At 45.3% G+C, this 21,672-nt stretch overlaps 1 protein-coding gene across 1 annotated transcript in view; it reads right to left on the bottom strand.

The window, feature by feature from the left end:
• LOC106589996 (protein jagged-1b) overlaps positions 1-21,672 on the bottom strand; it is a 166,173-nt gene that overhangs the window by 105,091 nt on the left and 39,410 nt on the right. Inside the window, exons 4-5 of the mRNA XM_082970599.1 lie at positions 18,497-18,754; positions 17,924-17,984 (exon numbers count right to left, since the gene is read on the bottom strand). Coding sequence (XP_082826725.1) covers positions 17,924-17,984; positions 18,497-18,754 — 319 coding nt within the window. The remainder of the gene's footprint in view (positions 1-17,923; positions 17,985-18,496; positions 18,755-21,672) is intronic.

Raw genomic sequence — 21,672 nt, 5'->3', positions numbered from 1 at the left:
CAGAGTGTAGAGTCTAGATAGATAGATCTCTCAGGGTTCTGATCTCTCAGGGTTCTAATCTCTCAGGGTTCTAATCTCTCAGGGTTCTAATCTCTCAGGGTTCTAATCTCTCAGTGTTCTAATCTCTCAGTGTTCTAATCTCTTATAATCTCTTATAATCTCAGTGTTCTAATCTCTCAGGGTTCTGATCTCTCAGGGTTCTGATCTCTCAGGGTTCTAATCTCTCAGGGTCTAATCTCTCAGGGTTCTAATCTCTCAGGGTTCTAATCTCTCAGGGTTCTAATCTCTCAGGGTTCTAATCTCTCAGGGTTCTAATCTCTCAGTGTTCTAATCTCTTATAATCTCTTATAATCTCAGTGTTCTAATCTCTTATAATCTCAGTGTTCTAATCTCTTATAATCTCAGTGTTCTAATCTCTGTGTTCTAATCTCTTAGTGTTCTAATCTCTTATAATCTCTCAGTGTTCTAATCTCTCAGTGTTCTAATCTCTCAGTGTTCTAATCTCTCAGTGTTCTAATCTCTCAGTGTTCATCTCAAAGTGTACCAAATTCATTTTTTTTTAACATTTTATTTTTTTTTTCCCAGGGGAAGGAAAGCCTACAGGCTTTGGGCTAAGCCCCCAATATCTTCAAATCTTAGAAACGCCAGACACACACACAGGTAGTTAAGGTATCTACATCTCTTTCTCTGTGTGTGTGGTGTGTATATCTGACACATAGGGCCCTATACAGTGCATTGAGAAAGTATTCAAACCGCTTTCACGCTACACCATAATGACAAAGTAAAAACGGGTTCAATATTTGGGGGGCAAAAAAATAAACTGAATTACCTTATGTAAATAAGTATTCAGACCCTTCGCTATGAGACTTGAAATTAAGCTCAGGTGCATCCTGTTTCCATTGATCATCGTTGTGATGTTTCTACAACTTGATTGGAGTCCACCTGTGGTAAATTCAATTGATTGGACATGATTTGGAAAGGCACACACCTGTCTATATAAGGTCCCACAGTTGACAGTGCATCTCAGAGCAAAAACCAAGCCATGAGGTCAAAGGAGTTGAATGTAGAGCTCTGAGACAGGATTGTGTCAAGGCACAGATCTGGGGAAGGGTACCAAAACATTTCTGCAGCATTGAAGGTCCCCAAGAACACAGTGGCCTCCATCATTCTTAAATGGAAGAAGTTTGGAACCACCAAGACTCTTCCTAGAGCTGGCCGCCCGGCCAAACTGAGCAATCGGGGGAGAAGGACCTTGGTCAGGGAGGTGACCAAGAACCCGATGGTCACTCTGACAGAGCTCCAGAGTTCCTCTGTGGAGATGGGAGAACCTTCCAGAAGGACAACCATCTCTGCAGCACTCCACCAATCAGGCCTTTATGGTAGAGTGGCCAGACGGAAGCCACTCCTCAGTAAAAGGCACATGACAGCCCACTTGGAGTTTGCCAAAAGGCATTTAAAGACTCTGACCATGAGAATCAAGATACTCTGGTCTGATAAAATTAAGATTGAACTGTTTGGCCTGAATGCCAAGCGTCACATCCGGAGGAAACCTGGCACCATCTCTACAGGGAAGCGTGGTGGTGGCAGCATCATGCTGTGGGGACTGGGAGACTAGTCAGGATCGAGGCAAAGATGAACGGAGCAAAGTACAGAGAGATCCTTGATGAAGAAATATAAAATACAATTAAAAAAAACCTGCCCCAGAGCACTCAGGACCTCAGACTGGGGTTCACCTTCCAACAGGACAATGAACCTAAGCACACAGGGCGGCAGGTAGCCTAGTGGTTAGAGCGTTAGAGCGTTGGACTCCCCGAGCTGACAAGGTAAAAATCTGTCGTTCTGCCCCTGAACAAGGCAGTTAACCCACTGTTCTTAGGCCGTCATTGAAAATAAGAATTTGTTCTTAACTGACTTGCCTAGTTTAAATAAAAGGTTAAAAAATTTCATAAATAGCCAAGACAACACGAGTGGCTTCAGGATATCAAGAGTGTGCAAAGCTGTCATCAAGGTAAAGGGTGGCTACATTGAAGAATCTCAAATACCAAATATATTTTGATTTGTTTAACACTTTTTTTGATTACTACATGATTCAATGTGTGTTATTTCATAGTTTTGATGTCTTCACTATTATTCTACAATGTAGAAAATAGTAACAATCCTTGAATGAGGTGTCCAAACTTTCCAAACTTTTCTACAGTTTCTGTTTCTACTGTTTCTACTGTTCTGTAAACGGGATATTTCGGTTTTTAATTTTAATAAATTAAAAACCTGTTTATTTGCGTTATCATCGTGGGGTATTGCGTGTAGCTTGATGAGACTTTTTTTTTTTTAAGAATAAGGCTGTAACCTAACAAAATGTGGAAAAAGTCAAGGGGTCTGAATACTTTCCCATGGCACCACACACACACACACACACACACACACACACACACACACACACACACACACACACACACACACACACACACACACACACACACACACACACACACACACACACACACACACACACACACACACACACACATTTAGCCATGCTGTTTATGTAAGAGCATTTTCAACAATGCGTGTGAACCAACACAAAACCCAAAATTACAGCTGGTTCCCAAGGGGACCGTTAGCAAGGCTAAAAATAGCATGATGTGGACAGACTGTCTCTCTCCGTCTGTCCTCACCAAACAGACATGGTTTGGCAGTAGTAAAACTACCCTTCTGTGGCAGGACCATCACTCTGCCTGCTCATCCTGTACACTACGCCGATGTCGTGGTTCTTAGCAATAGATAGTACATAATAGAGCAGGGCTCGTCAACCCTGTTCCTGGAGAGATACCCTCCTGGAGGTTTTAACTCCAACCCTGTTCCTGGAGAGAGAGTTGGAGTTAAAACCTACAGGAGGGGTATCTCTCCAGGAACAGGGTTGGAGTTAAAACCTACAGGAGGGTATCTCTCCAGGAACAGGGTTGGAGTTAAATCCGACAGGAGGGTATCTCTCCAGGAACAGGGTTGGAGTTAAAACCTAGTAATACAGTAGTGGCATGAGGGAACACAGTTAATCTGTTGTGAAATCTGTTCTGAACGTTTTTAAAATTGTATAACTGCCTTAATTTTGCCAGACACAAGGAAGAGTAGCTGCTGCCTCGACAGGAACTAATGGGGATCCATAATAAACCCCCAGGAAGAGTAGCTGCTGCCTTGACAGGAACTAATGGGGATCCATAATAAACCCCAGGAAGAGTAGCTGCTGCCTTGACAGGAACTAATGGGGATCCATAATAAACCCCCAGGAAGAGTAGCTGCTGCCTCGACAGGAACTAATGGGGATCCATAATAAACTCCCAGGAAGAGTAGCTGCTGCCTTGGCAGGAACTAATGGGGATCCATAATAAACCCCCAGGAAGAGTAGCTGCTGCCTTGACAGGAACTAATGGGGATCCATAATAAACCCCCAGGAAGAGTAGCTGCTGCCTCGACAGGAACTAATGGGGATCCATAATAAACCCCAGGAAGAGTAGCTGCTGCCTTGGCAGGAACTAATGGGGATCCGTAATAAACCCCCAGGAAGAGTAGCTGCTGCCTTGACAGGAACTAATGGGGATCCGTAATAAACCCCCAGGAAGAGTAGCTGCTGCCTTGACAGGAACTAATGGGGATCCATAATAAACCCCAGGAAGAGTAGCTGCTGCCTCGACAGGAACTAATGGGGATCCATAATAAACTCCCAGGAAGAGTAGCTGCTGCCTTGGCAGGAACTAATGGGGATCCATAATAAACCCCCAGGAAGAGTAGCTGCTGCCTTGACAGGAACTAATGGGGATCCATAATAAACCCCCAGGAAGAGTAGCTGCTGCCTCGACAGGAACTAATGGGGATCCATAATAAACTCCCAGGAAGAGTAGCTGCTGCCTTGGCAGGAACTAATGGGGATCCATAATAAACCCCCAGGAAGAGTAGCTGCTGCCTTGACAGGAACTAATGGGGATCCATAATAAACCCCCAGGAAGAGTAGCTGCTGCCTTGACAGGAACTAATGGGGATCCATAATAAACTCCCAGGAAGAGTAGCTGCTGCCTCGACAGGAACTAATGGGGATCCATAATAAACTCCCAGGAAGAGTAGCTGCTGCCTTGGCAGGAACTAATGGGGATCCATAATAAACCCAATACTATGAAGATTTGTTCTAATGTTATAGAAGGGAGGGCCAGAACAGTACAGAACATACTAACAGGCTCGGGTCGGATGCGGACAACAGATTGTCACTATCACAGGAAGGCGGTTGTGGATGGTTATTGATAATTGCGGGCGGGTAAACAAACATCTCACCCGAGCATCACTAGCACACAACCCACGAGGGACGAGCGAGCCGGGAGAGAGAGATGAGATTAGCGGAGAGAGAAACAGACTGGCTGTAAAAAAAATAAAGGCGGTGGTTAAGTCAAATCTCTCTCTGTGATCAAAGAAGCTATTCACTAGGACAAACAGAGCAGAAACAGGAGGATTCCACAGTGGGACCACAGCCCTTCTGTTCACAAGGCCCTGAGTCCTTCCAGCCAAACTGTTAACAAGGCCCTGAGTCCTTCCAGCCAAACTGTTCACAAGGCCCTGAGTCCTTCCAGCCAAACTGTTTACAAGGCCCTGAGTCCTTCCAGCCAAACTACTACACACGTCTAGTATTTATAATGTGATTTGGACTCAGTTACACTTTCAGGACTGTCCCCGTCATTTCTCAGCAGTTTGGCTGACAAACGCCATCAACTTTCACACTGTCCTCTGCTCTGCTCTCAGCCCATTTCTGTTGAAGAACATCTTCTTGCCAAACTGCAGAGGGACAGGACTGTCCATTTCCAATGCCAGAGGATACCAAGTCTGGTCTTTAGCCTAACCTAAACGATAGTCTAGTCTTTAGCCTAACCTAAATGCTAGTCTAGTCTTTAGCCTAACCTAAACGCTAGTCTAGTCTTTAGCCTAACCTAAACGCTAGTCTGGTCTTTAGCCTAACCTAAACGCTAGTCTAGTCTTTAGCCTAACCTAAACGCTAGTCTAGTCTTTAGCCTAACCTAAACGCTAGTCTAGTCTTTAACCTAACCTAAACGCTAGTCTGGTCTTTAGCCTAACCTAAACACTAGTCTGGTCTTTAGCCTAACCTAAACGCTAGTCTGGTCTTTAGCCTAACCTAAACGCTAGTCTAGTCTTTAGCCTAACCTAAACGCTAGTCTAGTCTTTAGCCTAACCTAAACGCTAGTCTAGTCTTTAGCCTAACCTAAACGCTAGTCTAGTCTTTAGCCTAACCTAAACGCTAGTCTAGTCTTTAGCCTAACCTAAACGCTAGTCTAGTCTTTAGCCTAACCTAAACGCTAGTCTAGTCTTTAGCCTAACCTAAACGCTAGTCTAGTCTTTAGCCTAACCTAAACGCTAGTCTAGTCTTTAGCCTAACCTAAACGCTAGTCTAGTCTTTAGCCTAACCTAAACGCTAGTCTAGTCTTTAGCCTAACCTAAACGCTAGTCTAGTCTTTAGCCTAACCTAAATTATAGTCTAGTCTTGTCTGTAGCTTACATTGTTTTCACAGTACAGTATTCATTCATCCATAGAGCAGGGCACATCAATAGATTAGATAACATTGACGAAAAAGTGTCACTTCTCAATATCACAACATTTGACAAACCAAAATTTAAAGGGAAACAACAATTGAGGATGACTCAATGAGAATTGTGAAATGTATAAGGCGGCCACGGCATGATTTCAACCCCAGGGGTTCTCAACAGATGTTACTGGCCTGCCTGACAGCTGGGCATGTAGCCAGCAAAGGAAAGCACCTGGCTGCAGCCATTCAGCTGGAAGCACTACACACTATGTTTGTTGTCTGTGTTCCTGCCTGCTGTGTGCGGCGGTCATGCATTTCCCTATGGTGGGAAAGTAGATCTTTGAGTAAATAAGGGCGCTTGCTGCAGTTTGCCCAGACTAGTTATCTGGCTAGCAGAGTGCATCTAAACAGAGTCAACCTGCTGAGGTCACATCTTAGACCTCTATTAGAGGTCTGCACACTTCTCCACTCTAAAGCCTCGGTTCCTTTGGAACTTTAAAGTCAACCCAGGTTGGACTGGCCCTGGTGGGCTGGCTGGCTGGCCCTGGTGGGGCCGGCAGGCTGGCCCTGGTGGGCTGGCTGGCTGGCCCTGGTGGGGCCGGCAGGCTGGCCCTGGTGGGCTGGCTGGCTGGCCCTGGAGGGCTGGCGGGCTGGCTGGCCCTGGTGGGCTGGCGGGCGGGCTGGCCCTGGTGGGCTGGCGGGCGGGCTGGCCCTGGTGGGCTGGCGGGCGGGCTGGCCCTGGTGGGCTGGCCCTGGTGAGCTGGCTGGCTGACCCTGGTGGGCTGGCTGGCTGGCCCTGGTGGGCTGGCTGGCTGGCCCTGGTGGGCTGGCTGGCTGGCCCTGGTGGGCTGGCTGGCTGGCCCTGGTGGGCTGACCCTGGTGGGCTGGCTGGCCCTGGTGGGGCGGGCTGGCTGGCTGGCTGGCCCTGGTGGGCTGGCTGGCTGGCCCTGGAGGGCTGGCTGGCCCTGGTGGGCTGGCTGGCTGGCCCTGGTGGGCTGGCTGGCTGGCCCTGGTGGGCTGGCTGGCTGGCCCTGGAGGGCTGGCTAGCTGGCTGGCCCTGGTGGGCTGGCTGGCCCTGGTGGGCTGGCCCTGGTGAGCTGGCTGGCTGACCCTGGTGGGCTGGCTGGCTGGCCCTGGTGGGCTGGCTGGCTGGCCCTGGTGGGCTGGCTGGCTGGCCCTGGTGGGCTGGCTGGCCCTGGTGGGCTAGCTCGAATTGCGTTTCCAGTGCCTCTAGAACTTGATTTAATGTTGCTAGGTAGCCAATGTGACTGTGCAACTAGCTAGCTTTGCTAATGTTGCTAGCTAGCTAACTAGATTTTGTAGGAAGTCCTTTGGCTACAACTAGCTAGATATACAGGAAGCTAGCGAGATGTTGAAGAAATAATTTATTTCACCCTCACCACGCTGTAACTAACATTAGCCATACTCTTGCCAATGTCAGTTAGCCAAGTCTTTGCTAGCATAACAAGCTAGCTTAATTCCTACCTTGTTTGCCATGGCATTTAGCGCTAGCTCGCTAGGTTAGCTTTCAATAATGTACTCATTATGACCTGACTAGCAAAAACCTCTTGCTAGCTAACATTAGCGTGCTAGCTGTCATTCAAGGGCTGACCGCTCTCGTAACAGTTTTCTTGCAAAAACAAATGGTTTGGATTGAGCTAAATTGTCCGCCTACTGCAGTTAATGTGCTAGATAACCGCAACAAACCCAGACATGTCAGAATTCAGCCGTGGTCAGCTGGTGGTTGCATAGTAACCGAACATAGACCGAATTCTACAACGGTCGTGAATCACTTGTAAAAAAAACTAAGCTGCGCTGGTGTGGCTTTCCTCTGTCCGAGAATTTGGCCCGAAAGCTCCAATGGTAATGGGGCTTAAGTCTTGTACACTTTCTCGTATACAGCGCCTTCAGAAAGCATTCACACCCTTTGACTTTTTCTACATTTTTTTGTTTGTTGTTGTTACAGCTTGAATTTAAAATGGATTACATTGAGATGTTGTGTCACTGGCCTACATTTTTTCACATTTACATTTTTAGTCGTTTAGCAGACGCTCTTATCCAGAGCGAATTTACAGTTGTGAATACATACATTTCATTGCATTTTTTTGTTGTACTGGCCCCCCCGTGGGAATTGAACCCACAACCCTGGCATTGCACACACCATGCTCTACCAACTGAGCCACAGGGAAGGCTACAAATAATACCCCATAATATCAAAGTGGAATTAGGTTTTTAGGGGAAAAAAAATGAAAAAAAAAAAAAAAATGAAATAGCTGAAATGTCAAGTCTGTCTGCTTTCCAGCAGACACTGGGAGACAGATTCACCTTTCAGCAGGACAATAACCTCAAACACGGCCAAATATACACTGGAGTTGCTTACCAATACAATATTCAATGTTCCTGAGTGGCCGAGTTAGAGTTTGGACTTAAATCGGCTTGATAATCTATGGTAAGACTTGAAATTGGCTGTCTAGCGATGATCAACAACCACCTTGACAGAGCATGAAGAATTTGAAAAGAATAAAAATGGGCAAATATTGTACAATCCAGGTGTTCAAAACCATTCGACTTACCCAGAAAGACTCACAGCTGTAATCACTGTTAGAGACTTACCCAGAAAGACTCACAGCTGTAATCACTGTTAGAGACTTACCCAGAAAGCCTCACAGCTGTAATCACTGTTAGAGACTTACACAGAAAGACTCACAGCTGTAATCACTGTTAGAGACTTACCCAGAAAGACTCACAGCTGTAATCACTGTTAGAGACTTACACAGAAAGACTCACAGCTGTAATCACTGTTAGAGACTTACCCAGAAAGCCTCACAGCTGTAATCACTGTTAGAGACTTACACAGAAAGACTCACAGCTGTAATCACTGTTAGAGACTTACCCAGAAAGACTCACAGCTGTAATCACTGCCAACGGTGATTCTAACATGTATTGACTCAGGGGTGTGAATACTTATGTAAATGAGATATTTCTGTATTTTATTTTCAATACATTTACAAAAATGTCTAAAAACATATTTGCACTTTTTCGTTATGGGGTATTGTGTGTAAATGGGTGAGAAAAATATATATTTAACCCATTTTGAATTCAGGGTGTAACCACAAAAATGTGGAATGAGTCAAGGTGTATGAAGACACTGTAGATTAAACAATGGTGGAAACCCCCTCAAGCCAATGTTTACACCAATCCTTTGCTTTAAAAGCAATGACGGGGAGTGTACATGTGCATAAATATAGCCACACCTAGCTAGGCACAACAACAATACAACACAGACCAAGACAGTTGGACCTGGAGCTGTTACAACACAGACCAAGACAGTTGGACCTGGAGCTGTTACAACACAGACCAAGACAGTTGTACCTGGAGCTGTTACAACACAGACCAAGACAGTTGGACCTGGAGCTGTTACAATACAGACCAAGACAGTTGGACCTGGAGCTGTTACAACACAGACCAAGACAGTTGGACCTGGAGCTGTTACAATACAGACCAAGACAGTTGGACCTGGAGCTGTTACAACACAACACAGACCAAGACAGTTGGACCTGGAGCTGTTACAAGGGAAAGCCACACCAAGACTGTGTTCCAAATGGCACCCTATATTCCCTATACAGTGCACTACTTCTGAGCAGGGCCCATAGGGAAATAGGGTGCGATTTGGGACTCCGTAAAATTGTAAAATGACATGCACAATGCACACTAGCGTGCTTCTGTGGTGCAGGGAATCTCAGCTCACAGAGTTGACTTATACACACAACACCATGCATCAGACAGCAGCCATACCATTTTTCCATCCTTGCTGGAGGCTTTTGTACATCGTCTGAACTTTCGGTTTTTCATGCAGAAGCTCGGCTAACTAAGTTCCTGTTTTTTTTTAACATATGGCACATAAAGTTGAGATGTGCTTCTCCTGTATCTCACAGCTTTGTTTGTGTCTCTGGGTCTCAGTTCAGCTAGACTGGCTTAGTTTGGTTTACCGTTCTGTTTTGGCCTCATGTCAAAGTCAAGCGTTGACATTTTATCTTCTATTCAGTCGCTTTGTTTTTTTTTTTCTTCCTTTCTCTCACGCTCTGACGTCACTAGTTTTCCCCTCTGCATGTTTTGGTTGTGCATCCCAAAGGGCACACTGTTCTCTACACAGTGGACTACTTTAGCCAGATCCCAATAGGCCCTAGACTAAAGTAGTGCACTAGATAGGGAACGGGTTTCCATTTGTGAGGCATCCCGTCATCTCTAATGGCTAAGTGGAACTGTAGTACACAACGCCCTACTGATAACCATCTCAGCTTGGCTCTGACCCTTCTCCTTGCGTCATTAAAATCAACATCTTATTGGGTCACATACACTTGTTTAGCAGATGTTATTGCAGGTGTAGCAAAACGCTTGTGTTTCTATCTCCGACAGGTGCAGTAATATCTAACAATTTCACTTCATATACCCAATACACACACATCTAAAGTAAAGGAATGGAATTAAGAATATATAAATATATGGATGAGCAATGTCAGAGCGGCATAGACTAAGATACAGTAGAATAGAATACAGTATATACATATGAGATGAGTAATATATAGACTAAGATACAGTAGTATAGTATAGAATACAGTATATACATATGAGATGAGTAATGCAAGATATGTAAACACTATTAAAGTGACAAGTGTTCCATGTATTAAAGTGGCCAGTGATTTCAAGTCTATGTATATAGGACAGCAGCCTCTAAAGTGCTAGTGATGGCTATTTAACAGTCTGATGGCCTTGAGATAGAAATTGTTTTTCAGTCTCTCTGTCCCAGCTTTGATGCACCTGTACTGACCTCGCCTTCTGGATGATAGTGGGGTGAACAGGCAGTGGCTCGGGTGGTTGCTGTCCTTGATGATCTTTATGGCCTTCCTGTGACATCGGGTGGTGTAGGTGTCATGGAGGGCAGGTAGTTTTCCCCCGGTGATGCGTTGGGCAGACCTCGCTACCCTCTGGAGAGCCTTACGGTTGAGGGCGGTGCAGTTTCCGTACCAAGCGGTGATACAGCCCAACAGGATGCTCTCGGTTGTGCATCTGTCAAAGTTTGTGAGGGTTTTAGGTGACAAGCCAAATCTCTTCAGCCTCCTGAGGTTGAAGAGGCGCTGTTATGCCTTCTTCACCACGCTGTCTGTGTAGGTGGACCATTTCAGTTTGTCAGTGATGTGTACGCCGAGGAACTTGAATCTTTCCACCTTCTCCACTGCTGACCCTTCAATGTGGATAGGGGGCTGCTCCCTCTGCTGTTTCCTGAAGTCCACAATCATCTTTGTTTTGTTGACGTTGAGTGATTATTATTTTCCTGACAGGGAGGAGGTGAGGGCCCTCGGAGTGTGGTGTCAGGAGAATAACCTCACACTCAACGTCAACAAAACAGATGATTGTGGACTTCAGGAAACAGCAGAGGGAGCAGCCCCCCATCCACATCGCCGTGACAGTAGTGGAGAAGGTAGAAAGTTTTAAGTTCCTTGGCGTACACATCACGGACAAACTGAAATGGTCCACCCACACAGACAGTGTGGTGAAGAAGGTGCAACAGCGCCTCTTCAACCTCAGGAGGCTGAGGAAATTTGGCTTGTCACCAAAAACACTCACAAACTTTTACAGATGCACAATCGAGAGCATCCTGTCGGGCTGTATCACCGCCTGGTACGGCAGCTGCTCCGCCCACAACCGTAAGGCTCTCCAGAGGGTAGTGAGGTCTGCACAACGCATCACCGGGGGCAAACTACCTGCCCTCCATGACACCTACACCACCCGATGTCACAGGAAGGCCAAAAAGATCATCAAGGACAGCAACCACCCGAGCCACTTCCTGTTCACCCCGTTATCATCCAGAAGGAGAGGTCAGGACAGGTGCATCAAAGCTGGGACTGAAAGACTGAAAAACAGCTTCTATCTCAAGGCCATCAGACTGTTAAACAGCTTCTATCTCCAGGCCATCAGACTGTTAAACAGCCATCACTAACATTGAGTATATACTGTACTCTATACCATCTACTGCATCTTGCCATCTTGATGTAATGCATCACTAGCCACTTTAAACAATGCCACTTTATATAATGTTTACATATCCTACATTACTCATCTCATATGTATATACTGTACTCTATACCATCTACTGCATCTTGCCTATGCCGTTCGGCCATCAGTCATTTATATATTTCTATGTACATATTCTTATTCATTCCTTTACACTTGTGTGTATAAAGTAGTAGCGGTGAATTGTTAGGTTATATTACTTGTTAGATATTACTGCATGGTCAGAACTAGAAGCACAAGCATTTCGCTACACTCACATTAACACCTGTTAACCAGGTGTATGTGACAAATACATGTTTAATTTGATTTGATTTGAAACCACTAGCCCTCTCCCTCAGGCTGTATTATAAACAACAACATGAAACCACTAGCCCTCTCCCTCAGGCTGTATTATAAACAACAACATGAAACCACTAGCCCTCTCCCTCAGGCTGTATTATAAACAACAACATGAAACCACTAGCCCTCTCCCTCAGGCTGTATTATAAACAACAACATGAAACCACTAGCCCTCTCCCTCAGGCTGTATTATAAACAACAACATGAGACCACTAGCCCTCTCCCTCAGGCTGTATTATAAACAACAACATGAAACCACTAGCCCTCTCCCTCAGGCTGTATTATAAACAACAACATGAAACCACTAGCCCTCTCCCTCAGGCTGTATTATAAACAACAACATGAAACCACTAGCCCTCTCCCTCAGGCTGTATTATAAACAACAACATGAAACCACTAGCCCTCTCCCTCAGGCTGTATTATAAACAACAACATGAAACCACTAGCCCTCTCCCTCAGGCTGTATTATAAACAACAACATGAAACCACTAGCCCTCTCCCTCAGGCTGTATTATAAACAACAACATGAAACCACTAGCCCTCTCCCTCAGGCTGTATTATAAACAACAACATGAAACCACTAGCCCTCTCCCTCAGGCTGTATTATAAACAACAACATGAAACCACTAGCCCTCTCCCTCAGGCTGTATTATAAACAACAACATGAAACCACTAGCCCTCTCCCTCAGGCTGTATTATCAACAACAACATGAAACCACTAGCCCTCTCCCTCAGGCTGTATTATAAACAACAACATGAAACCACTAGCCCTCTCCCTCAGGCTGTATTATAAACAACAACATGAAACCACTAGCCCTCTCCCTCAGGCTGTATTATAAACAACAACATGAAACCACTAGCCCTCTCCCTCAGGCTGTATTATAAACAACAACATGAAACCACTAGCCCTCTCCCTCAGGCTGTATTATAAACAACAACATGAAACCACTAGCCCTCTCCCTCAGGCTGTATTATAAACAACAACATGAAACCACTAGCCCTCTCCCTCAGGCTGTATTATAAACAACAACATGAAACCACTAGCCCTCTCCCTCAGGCTGTATTATAAACAACAACATGAAACCACTAGCCCTCTCCCTCAGGCTGTATTATAAACAACAACATGAAACCACTAGCCCTCTCCCTCAGGCTGTATTATAAACAACAACATGAAACCACTAGCCCTCTCCCTCAGGCTGTATTATAAACAACAACATGAAACCACTAGCCCTCTCCCTCAGGCTGTATTATAAACATGAAACCACTAGCCCTCTCCCTCAGGCTGTATTATAAACAACAACATGAAACCACTAGCCCTCTCCCTCAGGCTGTATTATCAACAACAACATGAAACCACTAGCCCTCTCCCTCAGGCTGTATTATAAACAACAACATGAAACCACTAGCCCTCTCCCTCAGGCTGTATTATAAACAACAACATGAAACCACTAGCCCTCTCCCTCAGGCTGTATTATAAACAACAACATGAAACCACTAGCCCTCTCCCTCAGGCTGTATTATAAACAACAACATGAAACCACTAGCCCTCTCCCTCAGGCTGTATTATAAACATGAAACCACTAGCCCTCTCCCTCAGGCTGTATTATAAACAACAACATGAAACCACTAGCCCTCTCCCTCAGGCTGTATTATAAACAACAACATGAAACCACTAGCCCTCTCCCTCAGGCTGTATTATAAACAACAACATGAAACCACTAGCCCTCTCCCTCAGGCTGTATTATAAACAACAACATGAAACCACTAGCCCTCTCCCTCAGGCTGTATTATAAACAACAACATGAAACCACTAGCCCTCTCCCTCAGGCTGTATTATAAACATGAAACCACTAGCCCTCTCCCTCAGGCTGTATTATAAACAACAACATGAAACCACTAGCCCTCTCCCTCAGGCTGTATTATAAACAACAACATGAAACCACTAGCCCTCTCCCTCAGGCTGTATTATAAACAACAACATGAAACCACTAGCCCTCTCCCTCAGGCTGTATTATAAACAACAACATGAAACCACTAGCCCTCTCCCTCAGGCTGTATTATCAACAACAACATGAAACCACTAGCCCTCTCCCTCAGGCTGTATTATAAACAACAACATGAAACCACTAGCCCTCTCCCTCAGGCTGTATTATAAACAACAACATGAAACCACTAGCCCTCTCCCTCAGGCTGTATTATAAACATGAAACCACTAGCCCTCTCCCTCAGGCTGTATTATAAACAACAACATGAAACCACTAGCCCTCTCCCTCAGGCTGTATTATAAACAACAACATGAAACCACTAGCCCTCTCCCTCAGGCTGTATTATAAACAACAACATGAAACCACTAGCCCTCTCCCTCAGGCTGTATTATAAACAACAACATGAAACCACTAGCCCTCTCCCTCAGGCTGTATTATAAACAACAACATGAAACCACTAGCCCTCTCCCTCAGGCTGTATTATAAACATGAAACCACTAGCCCTCTCCCTCAGGCTGTATTATAAACAACAACATGAAACCACTAGCCCTCTCCCTCAGGCTGTATTATAAACAACAACATGAAACCACTAGCCCTCTCCCTCAGGCTGTATTATAAACAACAACATGAAACCACTAGCCCTCTCCCTCAGGCTGTATTATAAACAACAACATGAAACCACTAGCCCTCTCCCTCAGGCTGTATTATAAACAACAACATGAAACCACTAGCCCTCTCCCTCAGGCTGTATTATAAACAACAACATGAAACCACTAGCCCTCTCCCTCAGGCTGTATTATAAACAACAACATGAAACCACTAGCCCTCTCCCTCAGGCTGTATTATAAACATGAAACCACTAGCCCTCTCCCTCAGGCTGTATTATAAACAACAACATGAAACCACTAGCCCTCTCCCTCAGGCTGTATTATCAACAACAACATGAAACCACTAGCCCTCTCCCTCAGGCTGTATTATAAACAACAACATGAAACCACTAGCCCTCTCCCTCAGGCTGTATTATAAACAACAACATGAAACCACTAGCCCTCTCCCTCAGGCTGTATTATAAACATGAAACCACTAGCCCTCTCCCTCAGGCTGTATTATCAACAACAACATGAAACCACTAGCCCTCTCCCTCAGGCTGTATTATAAACAACAACATGAAACCACTAGCCCTCTCCCTCAGGCTGTATTATCAACAACAACATGAAACCACTAGCCCTCTCCCTCAGGCTGTATTATAAACAACAACATGAAACCACTAGCCCTCTCCCTCAGGCTGTATTATAAACAACAACATGAAACCACTAGCCCTCTCCCTCAGGCTGTATTATAAACATGAAACCACTAGCCCTCTCCCTCAGGCTGTATTATAAACAACAACATGAAACCACTAGCCCTCTCCCTCAGGCTGTATTATAAACAACAACATGAAACCACTAGCCCTCTCCCTCAGGCTGTATTATAAACAACAACATGAAACCACTAGCCCTCTCCCTCAGGCTGTATTATAAACAACAACATGAAACCACTAGCCCTCTCCCTCAGGCTGTATTATAAACAACAACATGAAACCACTAGCCCTCTCCCTCAGGCTGTATTATAAACAACAACATGAAACCACTAGCCCTCTCCCTCAGGCTGTATTATAAACAACAACATGAAACCACTAGCCCTCTCCCTCAGGCTGTATTATAAACAACAACATGAAACCACTAGCCCTCTCCCTCAGGCTGTATTATCAACAACAACATGAAACCACTAGCCCTCTCCCTCAGGCTGTATTATAAACAACAACATGAAACCACTAGCCCTCTCCCTCAGGCTGTATTATAAACAACAACATGAAACCACTAGCCCTCTCCCTCAGGCTGTATTATAAACACCTGAAACCACTAGCCCTCTCCCTCAGGCTGTATTATAAACAACAACATGAAACCACTAGCCCTCTCCCTCAGGCTGTATTATAAACAACAACATGAAACCACTAGCCCTCTCCCTCAGGCTGTATTATAAACAACAACATGAAACCACTAGCCCTCTCCCTCAGGCTGTATTATAAACAACAACATGAGACCACGAGCTAAACAAACACACATCCAAGACTAAATAACATACATGATCCATCTGACTAATAAGGACCTGTCCTATTACAGAACCTGCAACTAATCCCACCATAGCTGGTAGACATCCTCATACAGACAACGGGCCGGCTGGCATCTATCCCAATAGACATCCTCATACAGACAACGGCCGGCTGGCATCTATCCCAATAGACAACCTCATACAGACAACGGCTGGCATCTATCCCAATAGACATCCTCATACAGACAACGGGCCGGCTGGCATCTATCCCAATAGACATCCTCATACAGACAACGGGCCGGCTGGCATCTATCCCAATAGACATCCTCATACAGACAACGGCTGGCATCTATCCCAATAGACAACCTCATACAGACAACGGGCTGGCATCTATCCCAATAGACATCCTCATACAGACAACGGCTGGCATCTATCCCAATAGACATCCTCATACAGACAACGGGCCGGCTTTCATCTATCCCAATAGACATCCTCATACAGACAACGGCTGGCATCTATCCCAATAGACATCCTCATACAGACAACGGCCGGCTGGCATCTATCCCAATAGACATCCTCATACAGACAACGGGCCGGCTTTCATCTATCCCAATAGACATCCTCATACAGACAACGGGCCGGCTTTCATCTATCCCAATAGACATCCTCATACAGACAACGGGCCGGCTTTCATCTATCCCAATAGACATCCTCATACAGACAACGGCTGGCATCTATCCCAATAGACATCCTCATACAGACAACGGCCGGCTGGCATCTATCCCAATAGACATCCTCATACAGACAACGGGCCGGCTTTCATCTATCCCAATAGACAACCTCATACAGACAACGGGCCGGCTGGCATCTATCCCAATAGACATCCTCATACAGACAACGGCTGGCATCTATCCCAATAGACATCCTCATACAGACAACGGCTGGCATCTATCCCAATAGACATCCTCATACAGACAGGCACCAAGCCAAGGTTCCATCAGACTGCTTTTGGAATCGCTCAGAATTCCATAACGGTTCTCTGTTACATTCCGAAACATAATGGTCTATTAGGCAAAAAGTGGAACTGCCGAGGACACACGCCCAATCCCTTGGCCGGCACGCAGACAGAACCATGAACAGACAGAGGGACTAGGGTTGGGTTAAATTCAGACCCCCTCCCCCCATCCGTCCCTCCCTCCCTCTCCCCCATCCCTCCCCATCCCTCCATCCCAATCATCCCTCCCTCCCTCCCTCTGCCCCCATCCCTCCATCCGTCCCAATCATCCCCCCATCCCTGAGCCCTTACTAGCACTCCTACACACATAACCCCTATTACCATCTTATAGCCAGCTAGAACACAGCTCCACTCCCTCAGCTAGAACACAGCTCCACTCCCTCAGCTAGAACACAGCTCCACTCCCCCAGCTAGAACACAGCTCCACTCCCTCAGCTAGAACACAGCTCCACTCCCTCAGACCCTATAGCCAGCTAGAACACAGCTCCACTCCCTCAGCTAGAACACAGCTCCACTCCCTCAGCTAGAACACAGCTCCACTCCCTCAGACCCTATAGCCAGCTAGAACACAGCTCCACTCCCTCAGCTAGAACACAGCTCCACTCCCTCAGACCCTATAGCCAGCTAGAACACAGCTCCACTCCCTCAGACCCTATAGCCAGCTAGAACACAGCTCCACTCCCATACCAGGGACCTGGGGATTAAGCTGCATAGCACATGATAAAATGCTGTTTGTCAAGTAATAAATCCTGATGGCATAAATATCATGGCAGACATTGAAAATGAAAAGCATATTCCAGTTATTCGTGGAGAGAAAAGAAGGGGAGGAAAGAGCGACTTACTTGCAGTCATCAGGCTCTTTGCAGTGTCCATGTTCTGTACTGCAGCCCTGCCGGCAGATAGCTGGAGAGGAGAGAGGGAGGGAAGGAGGGGTGGAGGGATAGAGGGAGGAGGAGGAGGAGGAGGAAGGAGAGGTGTTGGAGGAGTGGAGGACGTTGAGCGACGGAGCGAAGCGTGGGGTGGGGGGGTAAGGGAGAGGAAGAAAGCACAAATGTCACTAAATAACTGTTGGCAGTATTAAGTGACGTTTGTTAGCAGTTTGGCACGTAATGTCTATTGACATTCGATACACGCAAGTATAAAAAGATAGGAAGTTAATCAACAACTTGAACATCCATCCTAGTGTTTCCATAGCCTTGTGTTCCCCTTTCTCCAACACCCGAAATAATCATCATCATCATCATTCTATAGCCTCCAGGTATACATACAAACTGTCCCTGTTTATCTTCCTCTCTCTGTCTCTCTCCCAGCTTACATGCGTTTCATCCATTTAACAAGAAGAAGACCCTTTTAGGTTAAAACCTTCCATGAAGGGATCACAAGAAGTAAGCAGGAAGTAGTCAGTGTTTACATACGTGTGTTACATTCTAGTCCAGACCAGCCTTCCAGACAGGTCTTATTCCCGTTGTAGTCGCAGGTGTAGTGTCCGAAGAACTCGTCTCGGGGTCGGCAGAACTTGTTGCATCCGAAGCCATAGTAGTGCTCGTCACAGCTGACCCGGATCTGATACTCAAACTGACCAATAGGACCGTTGTGGCTGAGCTTCTGCCACTGATGGCTGGGGTTGATCATCCCAGAGTGGGACGCCTTCTCAATCACCTGACCATCACCGCCTAACGGGTTATAGATATACAACCAGTTAGAATATATTAGATATAGATATATAACATGTTAGAATGTATAGCATAACTGGGGTTGATCATCCCAGAGTGGGACGCCTTCTCAATCTCCTGACCATCACCGCCTAACGGGTTATAGATATACAACCAGTTAGAATATATTAGATATAGAACCAGTCAGAATATATAGTTAACAGGTTACTGTCCTTACGAGAAAGACTGAATCACTGTTAAAAAGACTGTTGAATGCATGTCTGAGCGTACCCCAGTATGAGTCATTATATCCAGAAAATAATACCCATAATACCCAGAAAATATTACCCATAATACCCAGAAAATATTACCCATAATACCCAGAAAATAATACCCATAATACCCAGAAAATGATACCCATAATACCCATAATACCTAGAAAATAATACCCATAATACCCAGAAAATAATACCCATAATACCTAGAAAATAATACCCATAATACCTAGAAAATAATACCCATAATACCTAGAAAATAATACCCATAATACCCAGAAAATAATACCCATAATACCCAGAAAATGATACCCATAATACCCAATGGGCCTCAGGATCACGTTATTTATGTGCATTTCAATTGCCATCGATAAAATGCATTTGTGTTTGTTGTCCGTAGAGCTTATGCCTTCCCATACCATACATTTTTTGGGGAACTTTTATAAACATATTTCATACAATTCTACTACACTTTATATGACTGGATACATTAAACAGAATCTTTATTAATACAACAAATACTGACAAACAGACCAATAAAAACAATGTTGTCCATATAATAGGCCAATGAGAAGGAGAGACACTATGATGTTGTCCATATAATAGACCAATGAGAAGGAGAGACACTATGATGTTGTCCATATAATAGACCAATGAGAAGGAGAGACACTAATATAACATGTTGTTGTCCATATAATAGACCAATGAGAAGGGGAGACACTAACATGTTGTCCATATAATAGACCAATGAGAAGGAGAGACACTAATATAATATGATGTTGTCCATATAATAGGCCAATGAGAAGGAGAGACACTATGATGTTGTCCATATAATAGACCAATGAGAAGGAGAGACACTATGATGTTGTCCATATAATAGACCAATGAGAAGGGGAGACACTAATATAATATAATGTTGTCCATATAATAGACCAATGAGAAGGGGAGACACTAACATGTTGTCCATCTAAACCAGAGGAGGAAACTAGCAGCACTGACCCGACAACGAGAAATAGTAAATATGTGCAGCACCACTCAGCAGGTATATATGGCTGATGCTCTCTGCTGGTGACAATAAGAAAGGCTATAGACTTACGGTTGTATATGTTAAAATTAGATTAAATTAAGAATAGTCCGATTGGTGAGAATATTATCAAGTGCTAAAAGTGAATGAGAGACTGATGAAGTGTGCACAGCCTGCGCAAGAATCAGAGCAGAGCTCATGGCTTTCATAAGAATTTATTCTAATCATTATTGGAGTCGCCTCAAGCAGCCTTAGAATGTATTAAAAAAATCTAAACGTAAAGTCTAACGTTTGTATCACAAATTAAGTTACATAAATAAACACAAAATGAAGCATATAGGAGGACCGGTTTCTTTGATAACCCCTCAACACAGAATAACCGCACGTGTTCACTCCCTTGGAAATCATTAGGAGAAAATATCCTTTCTGTTTTATTCAGCTTTGTTCAGTTGTATTCTTCATCCTATAAAATAATGACACGGAATTATAAGTACATCTAGTCTGCTAAATTAACTAGTGTAGCCCACAGCCACATCAGGACCTGCTAAATGAACTAGTGTAGCCCCACAGCCACATCAGGACCTGCTAAATGAACTAGTGTAGCCCACAGCCACATCAGGACCTGCTAAATGAACTAGTGTAGCCCACAGCCACATCAGGGCCTGCTAAATGAACTAGTGTAGCCCCACAGCCACATCAGGGCCTGCTAAATGAACTAGTGTAGCCCCACAGCCACATCAGGACCTGCTAAATGAACTAGTGTAGCCCACAGCTACATCAGGACCTGCTAAATGAACTAGTGTAGCCCCACAGCCACATCAGGACCTGCTAAATGAACTAGTGTAGCCCCACAGCCACATCAGGACCTGCTAAATGAACTAGTGTAGCCCACAGCCACATCAGGACCTGCTAAATGAACTAGTGTAGCCCACAGCCACATCAGGACCTGCTAAATGAACTAGTGTAGCCCCACAGCCACATCAGGACCTGCTAAATGAACTAGTGTAGCCCCACAGCCACATCAGGACCTGCTAAATGAACTAGTGTAGCCCCACAGCCACATCAGGACCTGCTAAATGAACTAGTGTAGCCCCACAGCCACATCAGGACCTGCTAAATGAACTAGTGTCGCCCACAGCCACATCAGGACCTGCTAAATGAACTAGTGTAGCCCCACAGCCACATCAGGACCTGCTAAATGAACTAGTGTAGCCCCACAGCCACATCAGGACCTGCTAAATGAACTAGTTTAGCCCACAGCCACATCAGGACCTGCTAAATGAACTAGTGTAGCCCCACAGCCACATCAGGACCTGCTAAATGAACTAGTGTAGCCCACAGCCACATCAGGACCTGCTAAATGAACTAGTGTCGCCCCACAGCCACATCAGGACCTGCTAAATGAACTAGTGTAGCCCACAGCCACATCAGGACCTGCTAAATGAACTAGTGTAGCCCCACAGCCACATCAGGACCTGCTAAATGAACTAGTGTAGCCCCACAGCCACATCAGGACCTGCTAAATGAACTAGTGTCGCCCCACAGCCACATCAGGACCTGCTAAATGAACTAGTGTAGCCCCACAGCCACATCAGGGCCTGCTAAATGAACTAGTGTAGCCCCACAGCCACATCAGGACC

This window comes from Salmo salar, chromosome 28, assembly GCF_965601325.2.
Source record: "Salmo salar chromosome 28, fSalSal1, whole genome shotgun sequence".
Taxonomy (NCBI): domain Eukaryota; kingdom Metazoa; phylum Chordata; class Actinopteri; order Salmoniformes; family Salmonidae; genus Salmo; species Salmo salar.
This window is presented reverse-complemented; position numbering and strand designations above follow the sequence as displayed.